Here is a 19,008-nt window from a genome sequence, read left to right as displayed (position 1 = left end):
CACTCTCATAGTCAATTTTTGCCCTATAAAGACACAGCCGCTCTTGTCAGCCCGGGTGTTTTGTAAAAGTCACTGAGTAAACTAAACTTGACAAGATAAGGTCATAACACAAAAATTCATTTAAATCAATATTAATTTAGAAACACTGTTACTGTCAGATTTTATTTCCAGTAATATTCTTTCAAGGGTCATAAGGTGTTATAGCTGTGGCTGCATGTGTTGAAGCCACTTTTGTACCAAAGCTAGCACAACAACATCTAAACCTGCCCCAAGTAAATTGTTTGTTATCACTAATGCTTGTCCTTTTAAAAATAAACATTACATATTAAAAGTTAGCATTGTTCTCATTATTATCAGAGGAAACAACCATTTTAACAAGCTTGCACCATATATGTTTTCATCAAACTTCAAGAGAGAATGGTGTCTGGAAACTTTTAACACTGCAAACATGCATGCTGGGAATGATGGAAGCATGCTCGCCATGTTTTGTTCAAAATCTGATGAGTTTAGTGAAAACTCAGCACTATGGTCAGATTATCATTTCAAGTCTTGAAGTAAGAAGAACAGAGTGTTTATAATTTCTTAAATGGGTCTAAATTAACTTATATTTGCATTAAAGGAATAGTTTAACATTCCAGAAAATGTGCTTATTTGCTTTCTTGACGAGAGTTAGATGAGAAGCTAAACATTAAGGCTGGAAGCAGGGGGAAACAGCTAGCCAGGCTCTGTATGATTTCTAAAAATCTGCATCCGGGCACCACAGCAGCTCAAACCATTCTGCAGCGCAATGTCATGTCATCCAGCAATGCACTGTGTTGGGCAATAAAATATGTGCAAACACACATTCCTGGAACATTACTTTATAACAGGAACAGGTAATTCCATTGTTAACCTGTCGATTGTCACAGCAGAAGATAAAATGATTGTTACTGTTATAACTTTCCAGGCTTGTAAAGTCCTGTCTCATACTATTATGATCTGTTTTTGCAGTGTTTTGGTGTTTGATAAGCCTTCAAGCTCATGGATCTATTACTCAAACTGGACTTCATTGATTGGATTTCATCATCTCAAAGTTACCTGAAGCAACATGTCAACACCAGCGTAGTTCTGCTTGTGCTCTGAACACCTCATCAATGATAAAAGATTAGTGAATTTCATTAAATTCCAGTATAATGTTTTACCGTTTGGTACTGATCAGTAAGCACATCAACCCAGCAAGTGTATTCTGATTATTTTCTGCCTTTGGAAAATAAAAACGACTTGAAAGCTATGATTCTTCCCAGCAGTTATACACATGTAGCTGATTGTTGAGTGAAATAAGCAGAGCTGATAGATTTAGATTTTTGGAGTCATCTTCACTGTTCAGGATCCTACTGGTGAGCCTGCAGATAATGATTTTCCACAATTGTATTTCATAAGAGCCTTGATTTCCAACCATTAGATCTGCAATTGGTGTGTGGTGTGTGTGTGTGTTTTATGTGTGTTTGGAGGTGACTGCAAGAATGAGACAATGACAGTAAGAGAGAGACAGAGAGACTTCCACATACAGAATTGTACAGTGGTTTGTGGTCTATTTTTTTTCGCAGGGAATGTAAAAATCTGGGACAGAACGAGCCTTAGGGGGTATCAGCAGCCATCAGCCATCACTGAAGATGAGGTTCAATCCTCTGATAAGAACTCCGAGAGCCTATGAAACCTGGCAGCAGGCACCCCTCTGGAAAATCCAAAGGCCTGGTGATCAAAATGGTGAGAAATAGCATCAGACAGACAGACAGAAAGAAGAAAATATAAGAGCTGAATTTGATTCCAAGATTTGTTTTTGACTCTTTGAAAAATGGGACATCTGTTCTTACAAAATGATTGGCAGTAAAACCAAAATCAAACATATGGTGCTTTTGAAGTGGTAGGTAGTTTAAGGCTGTAGTTGCCAAAATGATAACACATTGACTTATATTTTTGAGATATGATGATGACTTGCAGGTAATTTTGACTTGTCCTATTTAGAGACAATAAATAGTTCTCCTTAAAATATTCTCCTGAAGATGTAGACTGAATAAGCAAAAAACAAACAAAAACAAAAAAAACAAGAATGAGCCCTGTTCGAGTTGCTCTCAGTCAGTAAATTCAGAAAATCTTGTGATATTTAATGTGCCATGATCTTGTAATTACCACTAGTGACCACAGTGGCCGCTGTTTAGCGAAATGTACATGGGCTCACTTTAATGTGTTACTGGTGGAAGTCTTATGATTAGTTTTAAATTGTACCTATGGAAGTGCAGACCTTCATACAATACAGTATAACGCTGCTGGTGGAGGTTTACAGGTTTTCATTTGAAAAAAATCACCACACACCAAGTGATTGCACTCCCCCTGTGTGGCTGAGGGTGGCGTTTAATTAGTGAAATAAGACTGTAGTGACTGGCTAGAGTGAAAATGTGACAATGAAAAAAAGTCTCCCTGGTTTGACACAGGTCTATCTATCTATCTATCTATCTACTTGTCACTAGAAGGCTGTTTTCACATTCATCTGTTGAAAGTGGAAAGTTTCTCTGTGCTCACTGAAAATCTAATTTTAAGGAGCAGGCCTACGATTAGGATTTGTGACATCACAACTAGTTTGGAGCCAATCCTGGTCCAATATTGAATTTACACAAGTGTGATGTGGAAACCTGAAGCCTCCAGTGTACATACACTGATAATGCACCTTACAGCGAAGTAGGAGACATCTTTGTCCAGCAGTTCACCTTTTAAAAATGAATATATTTACATATTCATAGATTCTGGATTTTTAATGAGAGAAGGAGTAGATGCCATTTTAATAATTTCTAACTAGGTGGAAAAAACATGTATCAGATACAAATTATTATTCAAAGCAGTATGTTTTTATATTTATTAAAACATGTCTGGAGGGGATCTATTACTAGGCTTCTGTCTGTATATGTGAGTAAAATCTACTGTACCGTTTTATTATTTCATGCGGATAGTGAAGGGTTAACAAGACGTACTGAAGGAGGAAAAAAACCCTCCTCAGCTGTGACGGGCTCATTGTAGCGCCTCTAACTAACCGGTCACCGGGCCGCTCGTTACAGTCAATTTTATGGAAATGGATTTCAGCTTGAGAGGAGGAGAGAACGGGAGCCCGAACGGCCACCACGGCGCGTGGTTATAGAACGAGATCAAAAGGCGCGTGGTCTGCGCGGCGGCCGCCTCCGGTTTATTCACTGCTCTGTTCTGCTGCTGCTGTGTGTGTGTGTGTGAGAGTGAGTGAGTGTGTGTGAGTGAGTGTGAGCGTGTTGTGTATGTGTGGTCGGCGCGTGAACCGGCAGAATTAAAGACCAAGCAGGCCAGCGCGAGCCAGCTAGAAAGGCAGGCAGCCCACGAGCGCTCAGCTAGCAAACGTTCAGTCACAGTGCGAGAGATGGTCACGTCCACACCGGGGATCCTTCTGCTGCCGATGCTAATATGTCTCCAGCACTGCACTGACGTCCACGGTAAGTCTCGAGTTCCCAGTGTGTGTGTTTGTATTTGTGTGTATGTATGTGTGTGTTTGTGTGTGTTTGTGTGTGTGTGTTCTGAATCACGGCGCGGGGAAACACGGTGAGGTTAGCTAACATTACCGAGCTGTACACCTGTCTTGGCTGCTCCTTGAAGGAATGACCGTGCGTGGCTACACCTTGAGCTAGTCAGCCTTGAGCTTCTTCTGAAATGACGTGTTTTGAAGGGAGCTAAAGCGAGAAATTTTCTGCTTTGTGTGTGCTGTTAAATGTATGTATAAGCAGTGTTCCTCTTTCTAAATTAGTCATTGGTTTATGTCGGATATTTTAGCTCAGTATTTCTCCTTCTGGGAATGAAATGAAAGGGATAAGGGGGGAGGAGAGGCCCGTTTGGTTTCTGTTGCCTGCTGTACAACAACTGCTTGTTCATGGCCAATTAGCCCTGCGGTCAATTAATTTCACCCTGAAAACACGCAGCCCTTACGAATAAACCTCTGCTTCTTGTACTGTACTGGCGTCTTTGCGTGTCCTGATTTCTCATTCACTTCCACTGTGGGATTCTCCTCTGCCATCACTATCACCACCCCCAGCGAGGTGGTAATCTATTTATTTATTCTTGAAGTGGAAGCCGACAGAAGGAGAGAGGCAGAGGGGGGAAAAGAGGTTTCAGTGGATCGCTATGGAGCGATAAAATTGACAACAGGGGTAGCAGCACCGCAGTCAACACTGGTAGGGAGGCAGCAGCTAAGGGCATGGAGGGAGGGCAGTGACTGCGGCCAATTATCGACCACAGGTGATCCCAATATAGGCCTAATTATGAGCAGAGTGGCCAAGGTTAAGTTATTAATACCAACTGGTGGTACTTGTGGAGCAGTTTGCAATATCGCTGCATTTAACAGTTTCCATTATCATTAATCTTTCATCTTTTTTTTTTTATTTTTTTTTTTTAGGTTAATCATTATTATTATTTCAGTCTACACGTTGCCAGAAAATGGTTACACAAGTTCTTCATATTGCTGATTTTGTCCAACCAACAGTTGAAAACTCTTCTAATTAATAACTGTACTAACTGAAGAGTTGTAACTGATAACTACTTAATTTACATTAATATAAAAAGAAAAGCAAAACATTTGTGCTGAAATGGTCATGAACTAATTTGATAATGAATTAATCTGACTAAAAAGCCTGTGGGATGTGAAGGTTTGTTGCTTTTATCTGTTTTATGTCATTGTTAATTAAATATATATTTCGGATTTGGACTGCTGGTTGAGGAAACAAAGAAATGTGAAGACATCACCTTGATTGTTTTTTTTTTTTTTTTTCCTTTTTTTTCCTCATTTTCAGTATTTTTCCCCCAGACATTTAGTAGACTAAATGACTAATATGACTAATCTGAAAAACATAGTTGCAGCCCTTCAACAAATCCTCGGATTTGAGAATCTGGAACCAGCAAATACTTGGCATTTTAGTTTGATTACTTGTTTGAGTCATTTATCCAAGTATTTAAATTATTTCTTGATCAACAAATCCTATCAGCACTAATTCACATTTTTATACTTTTAACACCACTGACTACCAAACACTACTCTATTTAGTAAAGCTCATTAAATATCATATCAGCCTGTCATGTTGCTGAGTAATCCTGATCCAAGATACTATGTATTTATCACTAATCAAAAAAGACATGGTTTGTATTACTGAAGAGATCTTTATTGGGCGTTTGGTTACTTTGCACTCTACTAACGTAGTTTTTTTCCCCCCAATTGATGGGTAGTTAAAAGTATTGACTACAATCCAATGAGTTTGTATTTTCAAGGTTCCCGTAACCAATTTTAAGAGCTGTTCAATAACTGAAATATCAGAATTCAGGGAGATAGAAATGCAGGACCCTGATGGTCCTGGGTCAGGGCTAGCTGCTGACATTGTGGAGGCTCCTTTTTTAGCCACAGGTCCATTAAATATATACATAACTTTTGGCACCATTTTAATGCAGTTACTAATCATTCCAACAGTGGTTTGCACACAGGCTAAAAACAGCTCAGAGAGGCAGAGTGAGCCGTGTTTGGCTGCTTCTGTCTTGCACAGATTTCAGTCTCTTGAATTCCCACCTACCGTGGAAAATGGCCTTTGGGGGAAACAGTGAAAACTAGTGCTAGTAATGTGCACACACTCCTCATAGCATACACCCACCAACTCCTCCACCCCCTCCTTATTCTCAGCTCCAAACCCAAACACACATGTACGCACACACACAGATTGAGATTGTATGAGCCTATTTGAACAAGACGTCACGCAAATTAGATAACGGCTAGAGCACCAGCAGCAGCAACACTGGCCTGATTAAAATGGATGTATTTTCCCTCCATGGTTACTGTGATACCATGCTAGACCCAGATCCTCAGCTATATGAGGGGGGGGCTGTGTGGGGGTGCGCTTGGTTCTTGAAGTGGGCGGGGTGGTGGACAGGAGGAGGAGGAGGATTACACTGCAGCCGTTTCTGTTACTGGGGAAAATTGCATTACCATGACCTCCAGTGTGACAGCATTTATATAAAGCACAATGATCTCCTATTTTTGGAGGGAGACATTTCAGTGCAGCTCAACGCCTGTTGAATCTTTCAAACCCACAGGGAGTACTAGCAGGTGAATGATTATAATGTGAAGTAGTCTGTAATTTCAAACTCATGCCTTCAATTAATACCTGTATCAAGATACTTAGATCTTTAAAGGGGACCTGTTATACTTCTCCTTATTTTCAGTCATTCATATATTTAAAAAAAATTTTTTATTCATTGTCAGATGTTCATATTAAACATGGCCAAAGTGTCAAATAATGTAAATATATGTAGAAGAACATCTGCGTGCATAACAGTGACCCAAAAATGTATTACTGAGTAGTAGGGAAAGTTGTTATCAGAAGGAATAAAATGGTATAAGGAAAAAGGTTGTAATATTGTGGGTTTAAGCATTTGTGAAATATTGTGAAAAACTATGACTGCATACCCTGGGCAAGGAAGAAATTGGAGCCAAAGCAGACCCAAACATCCTCCTGTAAAGTATACAAAACTGAACTGGGGTAGCTATTGTCTGTTTTTTATGTGGTAGAATTCACCAAATTACTTTTAGTGTATATTTTTGAGGTTTGAACGTTTCAAATGGTGCACTGCAACCACAAAAGAAATATTGCTTCTTCTAGCTCTCCAAAACCGGTTTGTGTTCTCATTTAGTCATCCTAAAGTAATCTTGCAATAGTTCATGCAAAACATAAACAAAAAAAGGTACAGAACACTTTTGAAGTGGTAGAGGTAGTGACATTTATTAACTTTAACAATACTAAGGTGGTAAAAGCTTCCTCTGCCCTTGTTCTCTGGCAGCAGTGTAGTTTGGAGAGTTCAGGCTTTAAATGTCAGCTAAAAATTGAGTGTGACACTGCAGGGAAAAGGAGAGTGTACTTGTACAGTGTTGTATACTTCAGGTTACATTTGAAGTCTGTTATTGTGCTGATTGGATCAAAATGCAGGGTTGTGCAGTTTTCCAGACATCACGTCAATGAGCCTTCCTAGAGACGCTGGAGTAGTAACCCAAGAGCAATACACCCTTAAAGAAATAAACTTGGGTACACAGTTGGTCGATAGGTTGTAAATGTTACTGTATAATTCATGCACTTTTTTAATCTAGACAACATGTTAGTAAATTTTAAATACAATCTGCTCAGTGTCTGGGCCCCTACTCTCAAGCTTCAGATAGCTTATCAGGGTTTCCCCGTTTCACATATCTCCATTATGTCTTATGATTGCACTTGTATTTTAACTGATTTGTGAAGAAACTGAACTGAGCAGTAATAGAACAGTTCAAGGACCATGCAAGTGCTTTTGTGTCTTGCAACCTATTCACTCTATCTCACACTTAATGTACATTACAGCAAACCATGCTGTTATAGACGTCTAGAGGTATTTTTCCCACAGGCATCAATTTAGTACAGTGCTTCCCCTAGAAAATAGGTCACAGGAGGTGGGAAGGTCTCTCTGAGGTCCAAAATTACATTATTGTCACATTAGATAATACCGAACAGACGTTTGAAATCAATCTCCCCTTAATCTGTATTGCCACTCAACGATAATGTAACTCTGGCAAAAATTAAAGCAGAATTGATGTTGACTGTGATGGATTATACTACGTAATCAGGTTACAACACCCTGCTCAATTGTTTTTGCATTCTAAAGAAACAAGACTGTCTGGAAATGTTGTAAAAATACATCCAAAAATCTAAAAATGTACAGCATGCATTAGGGATGTCCCTATCATTTTTTTCTGGCTTCTGTTGTGATCCGAGTTGAATATCTGCGATCACCAAGTCCAATCCAATACTTATATCTACATAAAAGAAGATATGCAGAGCTGATTTAATATAAACCTTGCACATTGAAATAATGTGTAGCCCCCTGACTTTGGGACACATTTTCCACTAGCTACTTAATCCAAATGCCAAAGGTCCTGATTCAGAACTGTTAAATTGATCAGCCTAAATTATTGATGTAATATGAATGACAGTTCAAGTGTACAATGTGACTCCTGAAATTGATGTGACATGATCTACTAGAGAGAAGACGTGTCACTCGTTGGTTGTTGGAAGCACAGTCCACTCACAATTGAACAGTGTAACAGAGTGGAGATTCTTCCGTCACAAATGATCTTTGCAGCACAGACAGTTGCTTGCAGAGAGCACACATACTCAACAGTAGGAGTAAAATTTTTGCATGTTAAGTTATACACAAAATTGGCTTTAATTAGCGACAGTTGTTATGATCTGCTACTGTCGATGTTTGTCATTCTAAGCGGTGAAAGCAACGGTCAGTGCTGGCTAAATGAGGAACTGCTGGTTTTGCCAACCTGGATGCCAGAATTCAGTTACTTGCAAAGTTGCACGCTAATTTTTACTCTTGTATACAAGCGAAATGCCTGCACTGTAGACTGTTGGAAAAGACAAGGACAGCCATGCTACAACTCTGGCAGGCTGAAGTGGACAAAACAGAGTATAGTAATGAAAGGATCGGCATTTGATCTGCTTTATTGTAGCTGATGCCTGGATCTGCCCCCATACCGATCCGAGCACGTATTCAAAAATGCTCATCAAAATTGTAAAAGTATACATGATTTTGATTAAAGGAAACATACAAACTTTTCAAGAGGAATGTCAGGAATTGGACACATATCCAGTAATTTTAAATCTACTTGTAACCATGAAGCACCTTATTTAACTGGGTGTATTTCAGAAGTACAACACGTACTTCACTTTTAGTGTTTATTACTCAATATTTGAGAGTACTTGAATGTCTATCGTCTATGTCTATTGTTGTTTAGAACCTCAACAGTTTGAAGTTGGTGATCAAAAGTTTTCCATCTTTGCTAAATCTGTCAAGTACTGAAAGCTGGCATTGAATATCTGGTCATATTTGCAATCTTGTTCATTTATTCTTTGGTCAGAACTAAATCAGAATTTCAAAATCAGGTTATTATTGTATGACTCCTTGTGTTTAGACATTTAACTTTGAGAACATTGGCATCTTTAGTTAAATGAAACATTTTTTTGTTGTATAACAACTTTTATGTGTTGTACAACAAGATACCTTATAAAGTATCTATCGTTTTGGTATTGGTACAGAAATAGTATTGAAACTTTCAAGCAACAGCCAGCCCAACCCGCAGCTCCATAGCTGTCCTTGTAAATTACAAAAACAAACATGGGTGAACTTGATGGCTGGTTTGGAGACTCAGCAAAATGAACGGGCAAAAAAAGCTGACTGATGTTTGTTTCATCTGACAACCCTGCTGTGCCTTTAAGATACTTCTCTGGTTCATGTAGTGATTTGTTTTTGATCAACACAGGTCTAAGTCACTGGGTGCCTCAGGCTCTCTTATTATGATCTCCCTCTCTCCGTCTAGCTCCATCAACATTAAACGTACGTCAGCAGTAAGCAGTAGGTAAGGCTGATGTGATGAGTCAGGACTTTTACTGTTGATGTGAACTGTTTCCCCTCATGTAAAGACTGGCTTTTTCTAATAGTTTTAGAGTTTTTGGTTTTGGAGTCAATAGTTTGAAAGTAAAATATATCAAATGACACACCATTGGTTACACCAATATGACCATGTAATTTTGTTATGAGTCCAGTACAATACCATCACTGACTGGCTTTATTTACGTATGCCATGTATTTAAATGGGATTTTGTCCAAGTATATTGTGATATTGACCTCTATTCCAAATATTTTACATATTGTTTCCTAGTGAGTTTATGGTCTCAATTGCTAGTTTCAAGTCTTCTTCAATAGAGTATGATGTTCATTTTGTAAATTATGGTCCCATTTAGAGTAAAATAGACAATAAAGCAGGGAATGCTTTAGGGCGTGGCCTGCCTTGTGATTGACAAGTTGCTACCACGGTGGTGTGTGAGGTGCTATGGTCACTTCTCTTCACTTCTGGCTCAAAAAAATCCAAGATAGCAACAGTCAAAATGCCAAACTCAAGGCTTCAAAACGGGAGTCCACAAATGGATGACATCACAGTGGCTACGTCCATTATCTTTTACAATATGGGTAAAATTAAAGGACAAGTCCACACTACCTCCAGCATTGGTTTTGTCACTGAGAGCCCCTTTTGTTTAAATGTCAACTGAGCCTCACAATATCAGATAGTATTCTTCTAAAAGAACTTTTGCCAGAGCTTTGAATTTGTGGTCTGGTTCTGATTTACCCATATATCATTCCTGAAGAGCTATTTTCTAAAGGGAATGTCACTTTTTCATTGTGACAGATATTTTTTTTATTTTGTAAAGCAATAGCTTTATTTTTCCCCCAAGACATTAAGACATTATTCTATCATTACCACAGTGTTTCCCCTCGGCTGACTGCTTGGTCTTGAAGCTGCAGCATTTATGAACTGACACACTGTAGCCTGTACAGTGCATTTACTGCCTTATTGACAACTTACTGCTAACCTTTTCCTCTGCTCTGCTCACATTCACCGTAACTTTTCTGCCGTTCGCTCAACTGCACACTCGCTGCGTGCACACACACTGTGCACTACCCTATTCTTTAACAGAGCTACGTTACTCTTACAACAGTAGCTTTCATGTAGGCTAGATGTCCTTTGAAGAACGAGTAGAGGGAGCATGACTCAAAACAATTCCATGGTAACAAAGGTTATTTTTGTGCTCACACAGTGATTGGCAGAAACGGCTGATGCCTATATTTCATTTTAGAGCTTTTATCGGCTGATACCGATGACGTGCCGATAATATTGTGCATCCCTAGTTCTTGTAGCCACATTACCTCTGACTGTGTTATGTCTACAAAACTGCAATAAACCTGGACTAAAAAAAATATTTTCTTTTGAGAACATATACCCACGTGATGCCACAGTGGATCTGTGAATGAAACCCCATGTTGCTAAAGCAATTGCAGCTACTGCTTGTGTGAAAATTAGACTGATTAGAGGTTAATTATGTGTAATGTTTGACACTTTGAATGTTGCTTAGATAGAAATATACAGTAAAGGTTCTTATGTGAGTAATTAGTCATGCAAAAGAAGCCAACAGTCAGCCATACATTGCTGATAGTGGACGTGTTCGTGCTACCTACTACAGTGTTGTACCACTGCCATACTATGTCTTTACTTTATGTATACTTGTTACACAATTTGGACCGATTTAAAAACAAATTGTCAACCAATGACTTATATCCAACCCTAAAAAAGAAAAAGCACAGAGTGTAAAAGTCAATTAAATAAGGCTGCAACTATTATTTTCATGGTTGATTACTCTGTTGACTGTACACTGATACAGTCATTTAAGCTGGGTTTATACCTGATGCGAGGGGTTAGTGGCAGTCCTTTCATACATCCCTACAGGGTATGTTTTGATTTATAGTTCAGCGTTGGATTTCACCGTTTGGTGGCACCACTACAACATGGGTGTATTGTACATGGTCAGACCGTATTGTGCTGTAATTATATATTTACAATTACATGTAATTACATGAGTGACATCCAGGTACCTTCTGTTTTGCCTTGTACATTTTTAGGTTTAGCCCTGTAACCTCAACATGTACTTACATTTTTTTTAAGAACCGTAGCGCCCCCACTAGGGCAGGGCGATAAAGACAAAAAAATTTACCACGATATGTTGGTCGATGTATATTACGATATGAATCAAGTTAATATTTTTGAACTTCCCTTAAACTAAGTTTAAGGTTCCCTTTATCGTAAAAGTCTATTAGGATTTTTCTCTGAGCAGCTCCTTGCCTGCTTAAATTTTATTAAGCTGTAAAGTTATGATTTGGCCACTTTGAGTGACAGGTCGCTAGCTGCTAGGTGGCTTGTTTCAGCAACCAGGCTTAATTTGGCCCAAGCCGAATGAAGCCTTTTTTACATGTGATTTGTTTTGGCTCAAATTTTTTGGAGGATTATGGGTTTCTGTTTTTTATTCTTCAGATTTTCATGGGTTGAGTCATTGCATACAAGTGAAATGGAGATCGCTTCTGTTGATCCTCGGGCAAATTTTTTTCCTCAGTTCAGCATCTTGATGTAAATCAACTTCAGAAAAAAGTCTTGTAGTCAGATGAGTTGGAATACTTTAGGATTATTTTGTAAACAGAGAAAACTTATTAGGAGAATATGGCTGCATGACTCTTGTCTCCAGAATGTGTTTAACATTAGCCACTTTTTCAAACTTATACCAAGCTTACTGGACTATGTAAGTCCATAAGCCCAAATCCATATGTGACTTTGAGTCTAGTTAAGTGAGCTGTGTGGACTATACGCTTTAATACATTATTTTCATGTGTCAAATAAGTCAGTGTAGGTGGATCCCCACCACGTGGAAAATGTTAAAAAATATTCTCATACCTGGGTAGACAGTGTTAAGAATTGTTTTCTATTTTTTTGTGTGTGTCAGATTTCAAGGAAACAAAACCAATTACCAGAACATTACATTATACTTGCAGAAAAATGAGGAAGAAATGAGACCTGTCTTGCCATCTTTGACTCTATATTTAAACTCTTGACCCTGTAGTTCCCTGTCTAGTCCTCTTTGCCCCAACGTTTTGGTCTTGGCAAACTGTTTTCTGTTTTTGTTTCCTGTTTTAATTGTTGAAATTATTTCCAAACCTCTTCAATGGCTCCACATAAATGTCTTTCCCATTTCAAATATTTGCATAGAATGGGTTTTGTGTTTAATACAGATTATTTTTAGGAAGTGGTGCATTTAGACAACTTGGTTTAACGATATTTGTCTTTCCAGTCGTCTGTTTCTTCAACGTCCATTGACTCAGAATTGTTGCTTAACCATGTGCAAACAGTAACTCAGAATGCGAGCAACCAGTTATCTATATGTTGCAGTTTAATTTACTAAAGAGCAGTGTTAAAATAATGTGGGTTAATCAATTAGTTGATCAGCAGAAAATTAATAGAACTAGTTTTGTAATAAAGTAATTTATCTGTCAAGTTCAGTTGCAGCTTTTGCTCATTCACATAAAAATATTAAACCTAATTAGAATAAACTATTGTTCAGGAAAAAGTTAAGGTGAAGATGGCAACTTGCACTTCAGTAACTGATGGTCGACTTTTTAGACTAAACAGTTTAGCTAATAGAGAAAAATATCAAAAGCTTGATCAATAATTAAAACCACCGTTAGTTTGCAGCTCTAGTTGATGAGGCATGATTAATCCGAATGTGATCACTATCTTGATTCAGTACATTGAGTATTTGTGAATTTAGCATTTCATGCAGTTGCAATAAACATTCAGGGTTCAATATATGGAAGACAATAGGGATTGCAGTAAATGTCTTTTTCATTAAAAAACTGTCCCTATGAATCATGGGAGAAAATCGTGAGACAATCTCAATTCTGCGTGGAAAGGATTGCGATATTCATTTAGACCATAGTCGTATAGCAAGATTGTCATCCATCGTTAGCTGCAGAGCTGTTGGCTGTTGATGCAAGCAAACAGTAGGCTGGATCACAACAAAAGCAGATAACCGTATGCATGGTCTTACAAAAGCAGTATGAAAGGTCTTACTGAGGACAAAGGTATTCCAGAGCTGTGGATGTACTAGAAGAAATGTGTTTTCTGTGTCCCTCTCCTCAGTATCTGTCTGTATGTCAGTATTTATTTGTTGGGTGGGTTGATGTGCTCAGTTTGTCCTGATTAAAATGCCGGTAGGTGAGCTGTGATCCATTATGCTTTGATTGTGGTGATTGAAATGGTAATGTGGATGAAAGGTCAGCGTACTCTCTATTGTGTAGCATGACTGTGGTGTAGTAAGTACAGCTGGTGTAGTCTTGGTTGAATGAAAGTCTGCAGGCTGCTGGCACCGACAGCTTTAGATTTACCTCCTCCTGTGCTGTGAAGGTAGCAGGCTTGTATCAGGCATAGCCAAAAAAGAAATGACTTGCAAGGACCTTTCCTGTGAGTTCTATTTTCTGTAGTCCTGTTCAGCATCCCTGTAGATTGTTTGACAGCTTTTGTCAGTTTGAGGTGTTTAAGGAGTAAAAAAATGACCTCTCACACCATGTGTAGTAAAAATCTATTGAAATCCTCACATTTGAGAAGCTGGAGGCTGTTGTCATTTTAGCTTGAATAAGGACTTGAACAGTTAACAGATTGCTAAAAACGTTGAATCATTTTAATTCACTACCAAATACAAAATATATTTTAAATGACATATCAGCCTGTCATGTTGCAGATATGATAGAAGTTCCTAACTCACCATAACTACATAGTAACCATAAACTTGATGACTTCTGCACAATTTCATTCATGCGTTCAAATCAAAGCAGTGGGAGGGTGTGTCTCTCCCTTAGAGGAATATGTATAGAATTTAGTGGCATCTAACAGTGAGTTTGCAGATTGCAACCAACTGAACACCCCTCCCCTCCACCGCCCCTTCCAGTCGTGTAGGAGAACCTACGGTGGCTGCAAAACTCGCCCAAAACATGAAAGGTCCTCTCTAACGCCAGTGTTTGGTTTGTCCGTTCAGGGCTACTATAGAAACATGGCGGTGCAACATGGCGGGTTCTGTGGCAGAAGACCTGCTCCCTATGTAGATATAAATGGCTCATTCTAAGTAAATGAAAACACAATTGTTATTTTCAGGTGATTATACACTAATTAAAACATACTTATGAATATTATATTCCATTTCTGCCAAGTCCATTCTGCTAGATGCCACTAGATTCTACACACTGCACCTTTAAGTAGCTGCTGACCTACTTAAAACAGTTGACTTAATGGTGATGTAGTGACTAAATCCTGTTTTTTAGAGGCTTTTTCCATGCAAGAATAAAATTCTGGTGTAAACGTCTACAATGTTCTTGGTCTGAGTGTTTTGTTTTTTTTTAATTGGCATAAATACATATTACTTAATGTCAGTCAAATGAAATGTGAAGTACAGTACCAGTCAAAAGTTTGGACACACTTTCTCCATTTAAGTGAGTGGGAGAGTGTATCCAAACTTTTGACTGGTACTGTATATTTGAAAACTGTTATACTTCTTTTTTTTTTTTTTTTTGACAAACCCCTCAAAAGTTTTAACAGGGACACTGAGAAGTAGTTGACCCCTCAGTGGCACAGCTATTCAGCTGGAACTGCAACCTCTTCCAGGCTTCTATCATCACTGTTTGCTCCATTTACCCACCTGGACAGACACGCAGTCCAGACAGAAGTGTGCATCAAGGTCAGACAGTGTTATTTTAAGACCTGGAGTCACTACTACCTCCGGTATGACGGATTGCACTGCAGTGTGCAATCTGTAAAGTAATAGTTTGTAGTATAAAGTCTGGAGATCCTGTTTTTCTTGTGTTGAAGGGAAATCAACACTGTTTCAACAGCAGATCGGAACACTTTTTCAGTGTCATTTATTTCTTGATTTTTGGTGGAGGAAATTATCTTTTTTATTGCAAATACTTAGCTGATTAATCAGATGAAGTGTTTGGTCTATAAAAAATCAGAAAGTGCTGAAAACTGCCTATTGTAAGGTCCCTGAGTCCAACAGGATGTCTTCAAATGTTTTGTCCAAACAATAGTTTGAAAGCCAAAGATCCACAGTTTAGTCATTTTAATCAAATACAGCAGGAATACGTCACATTTTAGAGGATGGATTCATCAGATTTTGGGCTGTTTTTCTTGAAAAATAACTTGATAAAAATGATAAATTAGGAGCGTCCCAGTAGCTGAGTGGTTACTGTGCATCCACATAACTGCAACGTTGCTGGTTCAACTCTTGCTGAGGACCCTTGTTGCATGTCATGCAGCAAGGTTTTGGTTGGGGAAATTTCCTACTAGGTTTCTTTCTTCTTGCTGTCTCTCCAGTTTTTGTACATCTGATGTCCTTCAGACTACAGTCAAACAGATGTTACCCTGTAGACGTTTTCAGGGCAGCAAGGTTTAGTTCTTCACTAAAATATTGATGTCCCATCATCTGCAGTTGCAAATGCAAACACAGATGTTCAGCCATCAGCTGTGTGATAGAGTGAGTGTGTGTGTGTGTGTGTGTGTGTGTGTGTGTGTGTGTTCAGTGATAGTGTTCATAGAGCTGCACAGATGCCACTGTTTTAGATCAAGAACTGGTACACATAGTGACAAATAAAGCTGGATTGGAGTTCTTCACGGCAATTCCAAAATCTGGTTGCTGTTGTTGTGTGTTAGCAGGAGAGCTCGAGGCTGAATTTTACTTATTGAAAGTGTGGTCATAGGAAAACAAAGAACTGACCTAAGTTCTTACCGTGAATGAAAAGGAAGGGTGTATTGAATCACAACTGCTGTTTACATGATGTACAGTGTTATGATTTGTTGCAAGAAGTGTTGTTACATCCCTGTGAAAGAGGGCCAGTGGTTCTGGTTCTCACTAAAAGATAACTTTGACACCATATCTGATTTTCAGCAAAGGGAAAGGGCAGATCCTATTTTGGCACAATTAACCAGTGTGGGGGCACTTTAGAGCTCAGTTCAGATTTGGTCATCACACTTTGGTTTCAAAAAGATAAAATGTCAAATTGGAGAGAATCAAATCAAAAAGTTAAACTTTTAATACATTCATTCTAAATGTGGACAGTGCGCAGGTGTCTAGTTTAAAAATCTGTCATTACTAGTGGCATGCGATAATTGAATTTCACCAAGAATACAAGAATTCAAAACCTTGCTTTGACTTTTGTTCAGTGAAAACTGTTTTGTAGAAAAATGTTTATATTCCTCAAAGTTCCCAAATGTTAAATGTCTGAACACAAGCAGCAGTACAAGACCTTGTCTTAATAAAATAGTCTAAAATTGTCAAAATTGTGATTTAAATCAAACTGTCCGATCAAACAATAAGTAAAGAAGAGTAAGGATGTTGGCACACATTTAGTAGGCCTTTTGGCAGCTGACATGGCACAGGTCATAGCACTAAAAGCACAGGTGATGAATATTATAGTCTTATAGCGTCATTCCATTTAGACTTGCCAGTTTCCGGTCTGGTCTTGGTGTTGTGCATGGTAGCTAAATGACGCATCAAAACTGAATAATACTCTGTACTACAGACATTTCAGTCAATATCAAAATTTCAAGGTTTGATATCTAGCTCTAGACTATTTCTCTGTTGGTCTCTGTTAGTTCCCCCCAAAATTATGTCCTTAGAGCCCCTGTAAAGCAGCACTAATTTAATGTACTGATTAAATTAGTGCTGTTGACATGTACATTATACTGAATTTATCAAGACAACAGGTAAACGCATCAAGAGTTTATATTAATAGCAAACTGCATCAATGGCAAATTAAATTGAGATTGAATTAGAAATGAAGGCCTGACACTGATCTACAGTAAGCCTGTTTCAAGTGACTTTGCAGTTAAAGGTAAACAAAGGCCAAGGCCACTGAGAATTTACTTGTTACACTTCAGGTACAGTTGTTTTAAAATGTGAAGCGAGTTTGTCAGGAGGCAAGGAGAAATGAACATTCTGTGAAAATCCAACATGTGGAGCTGGCATATCTCCACTGTAGCTGAGGTCTGCTCTGAGTGCCAGCTAGTTGTCTAAATAATTTGTTATGAATTTGCAGCACTGCAGGGAACCCTGCTAGGACAAAACAAAAGGCTAATTACATCTAAATAAGGAATAAATGATCATTATGAAAACATTTGGGGCTATAATGACTTCAATTTTTCATCATACGCCCTCTGTGTCTGTCTTTCTCTGTAGGAACTAAGACAGAATGTGAGACTAACCAGTTTCAGTGTGGAAACGGTCGCTGCATCCCGTCTGTCTGGCAGTGTGACGGAGACGAGGACTGCACAGACGGCAGCGACGAGAACTCCTGTGGTAAGAAAATAAACACACTGCTGTCACACAACACACACAAAGTCTGAGCACAGAGAGCTGCACCAATGGTACACTATACTGCCAACAGCATGAGTGCCAGTATGGAGGACCACTTGACACATACACAAATAATAGTGTTCAATTAAAGTTGTCAGTAAGTGAATAATCAGAGGAGGATTGTTTCCAAATACAGCTTGCTGTAACACACTAATTACTGTCTGTACTTCAGACAGAGTTGCTGTAAAACATTCAGGCCTGTGTGTTCTGGCAAGTGACCAGACTGTTCATATTCACTTAAAGGTGGTGTTTCTCTTGTTGGTATTTCCCCCAACACATCAATTCACTTGTATTTATATACTTGTGTGGGTATTATGCTATTTCCAGCGCTCCTGTGCAGTATGTGGGCTGGAAATATATTTACACTGTTAATGTAGCCTTTTAAGGAGTTTTGGCGAATGGATGACAATCCATCTTGGTCACAATTAAGTTTTTTTTTTTCTGTCAAAATGTAGCCTAAATGAAGTTGCAAATGGTGTTTGAGTTGTAGGGCAACAGGGCAATTAACTTTTCATTTTAGTAAGACTTGTGCCAGTATTTTTTTTTTTTTTTTTTCTTTTTGCTGTTACTGGCTCAGGCACTAAATTTGGTTGCTGCCAAACATTACAGAAGTTAGTGTTTAATTTTGAAGCCCATTTTCCTTACCAGCAACTGTGCTATTTAGCCAAAACAAATTCCTCCTTCACCTCACTTTAACTCCTGATCTGTATTCATGCATATGGCTCACAGTGTAACTCAGTGCTAAATGATACTCAATGATAAATACTGCTGCAGTTGGCTGTGACTGAGTCTGGAGGAAGGCAAATGAATTACTGTATTTGGTAGTTAATCTGGATTTCCTTCACCTAATTTTAGTCTATGAATTGTCAGTTATCACAAATGCCTATCACAAGTTACAACAGCAAAATGATGTTTTAAATTGCTTATTTTTTCATTGACAATCAGTTAACACTGTGTTTTTGTTGTTTTTTTGGCTGACTGTCTGTACGTGCATTTTAATGCACACTGAGTTTACTTGTAATAAAAATGTGGTTTATAAATGACATTGCTTTGCCTTATGACATGAAGAAAAGCAAAGAAATTTCATATTCAGGAAGGTGTAACAAGTAAA

The 19,008-nt window shown here is 38.5% G+C and overlaps 1 protein-coding gene across 2 annotated transcripts in view; it reads left to right on the top strand.

Annotated features, from left to right (window-relative positions):
* Positions 1 to 3,170: 3,170 nt before the first annotated feature.
* Positions 3,171 to 19,008, top strand: part of vldlr (very low density lipoprotein receptor) — a 72,145-nt gene continuing 56,307 nt past the window's right edge. The window contains exons 1-2 of one of the 2 annotated variants that reach the window (XM_042395941.1): positions 3,171 to 3,491; positions 17,721 to 17,840. In XM_042395941.1, the coding sequence (XP_042251875.1) occupies positions 3,419 to 3,491; positions 17,721 to 17,840 (193 nt within the window). In that variant the 5' untranslated portion in view covers positions 3,171 to 3,418. The remainder of the gene's footprint in view (positions 3,492 to 17,720; positions 17,841 to 19,008) is intronic. The other variant, XM_042395942.1, reaches the window with a different exon arrangement.

Source organism: Thunnus maccoyii, chromosome 19 (genome assembly GCF_910596095.1).
Source record: "Thunnus maccoyii chromosome 19, fThuMac1.1, whole genome shotgun sequence".
In the NCBI taxonomy this organism is placed as follows: Eukaryota; Metazoa; Chordata; class Actinopteri; order Scombriformes; family Scombridae; genus Thunnus; species Thunnus maccoyii.
The sequence above is the reverse complement of the archived record's forward strand: the minus strand, read 5'-3'. Positions and strand labels throughout refer to the sequence as shown.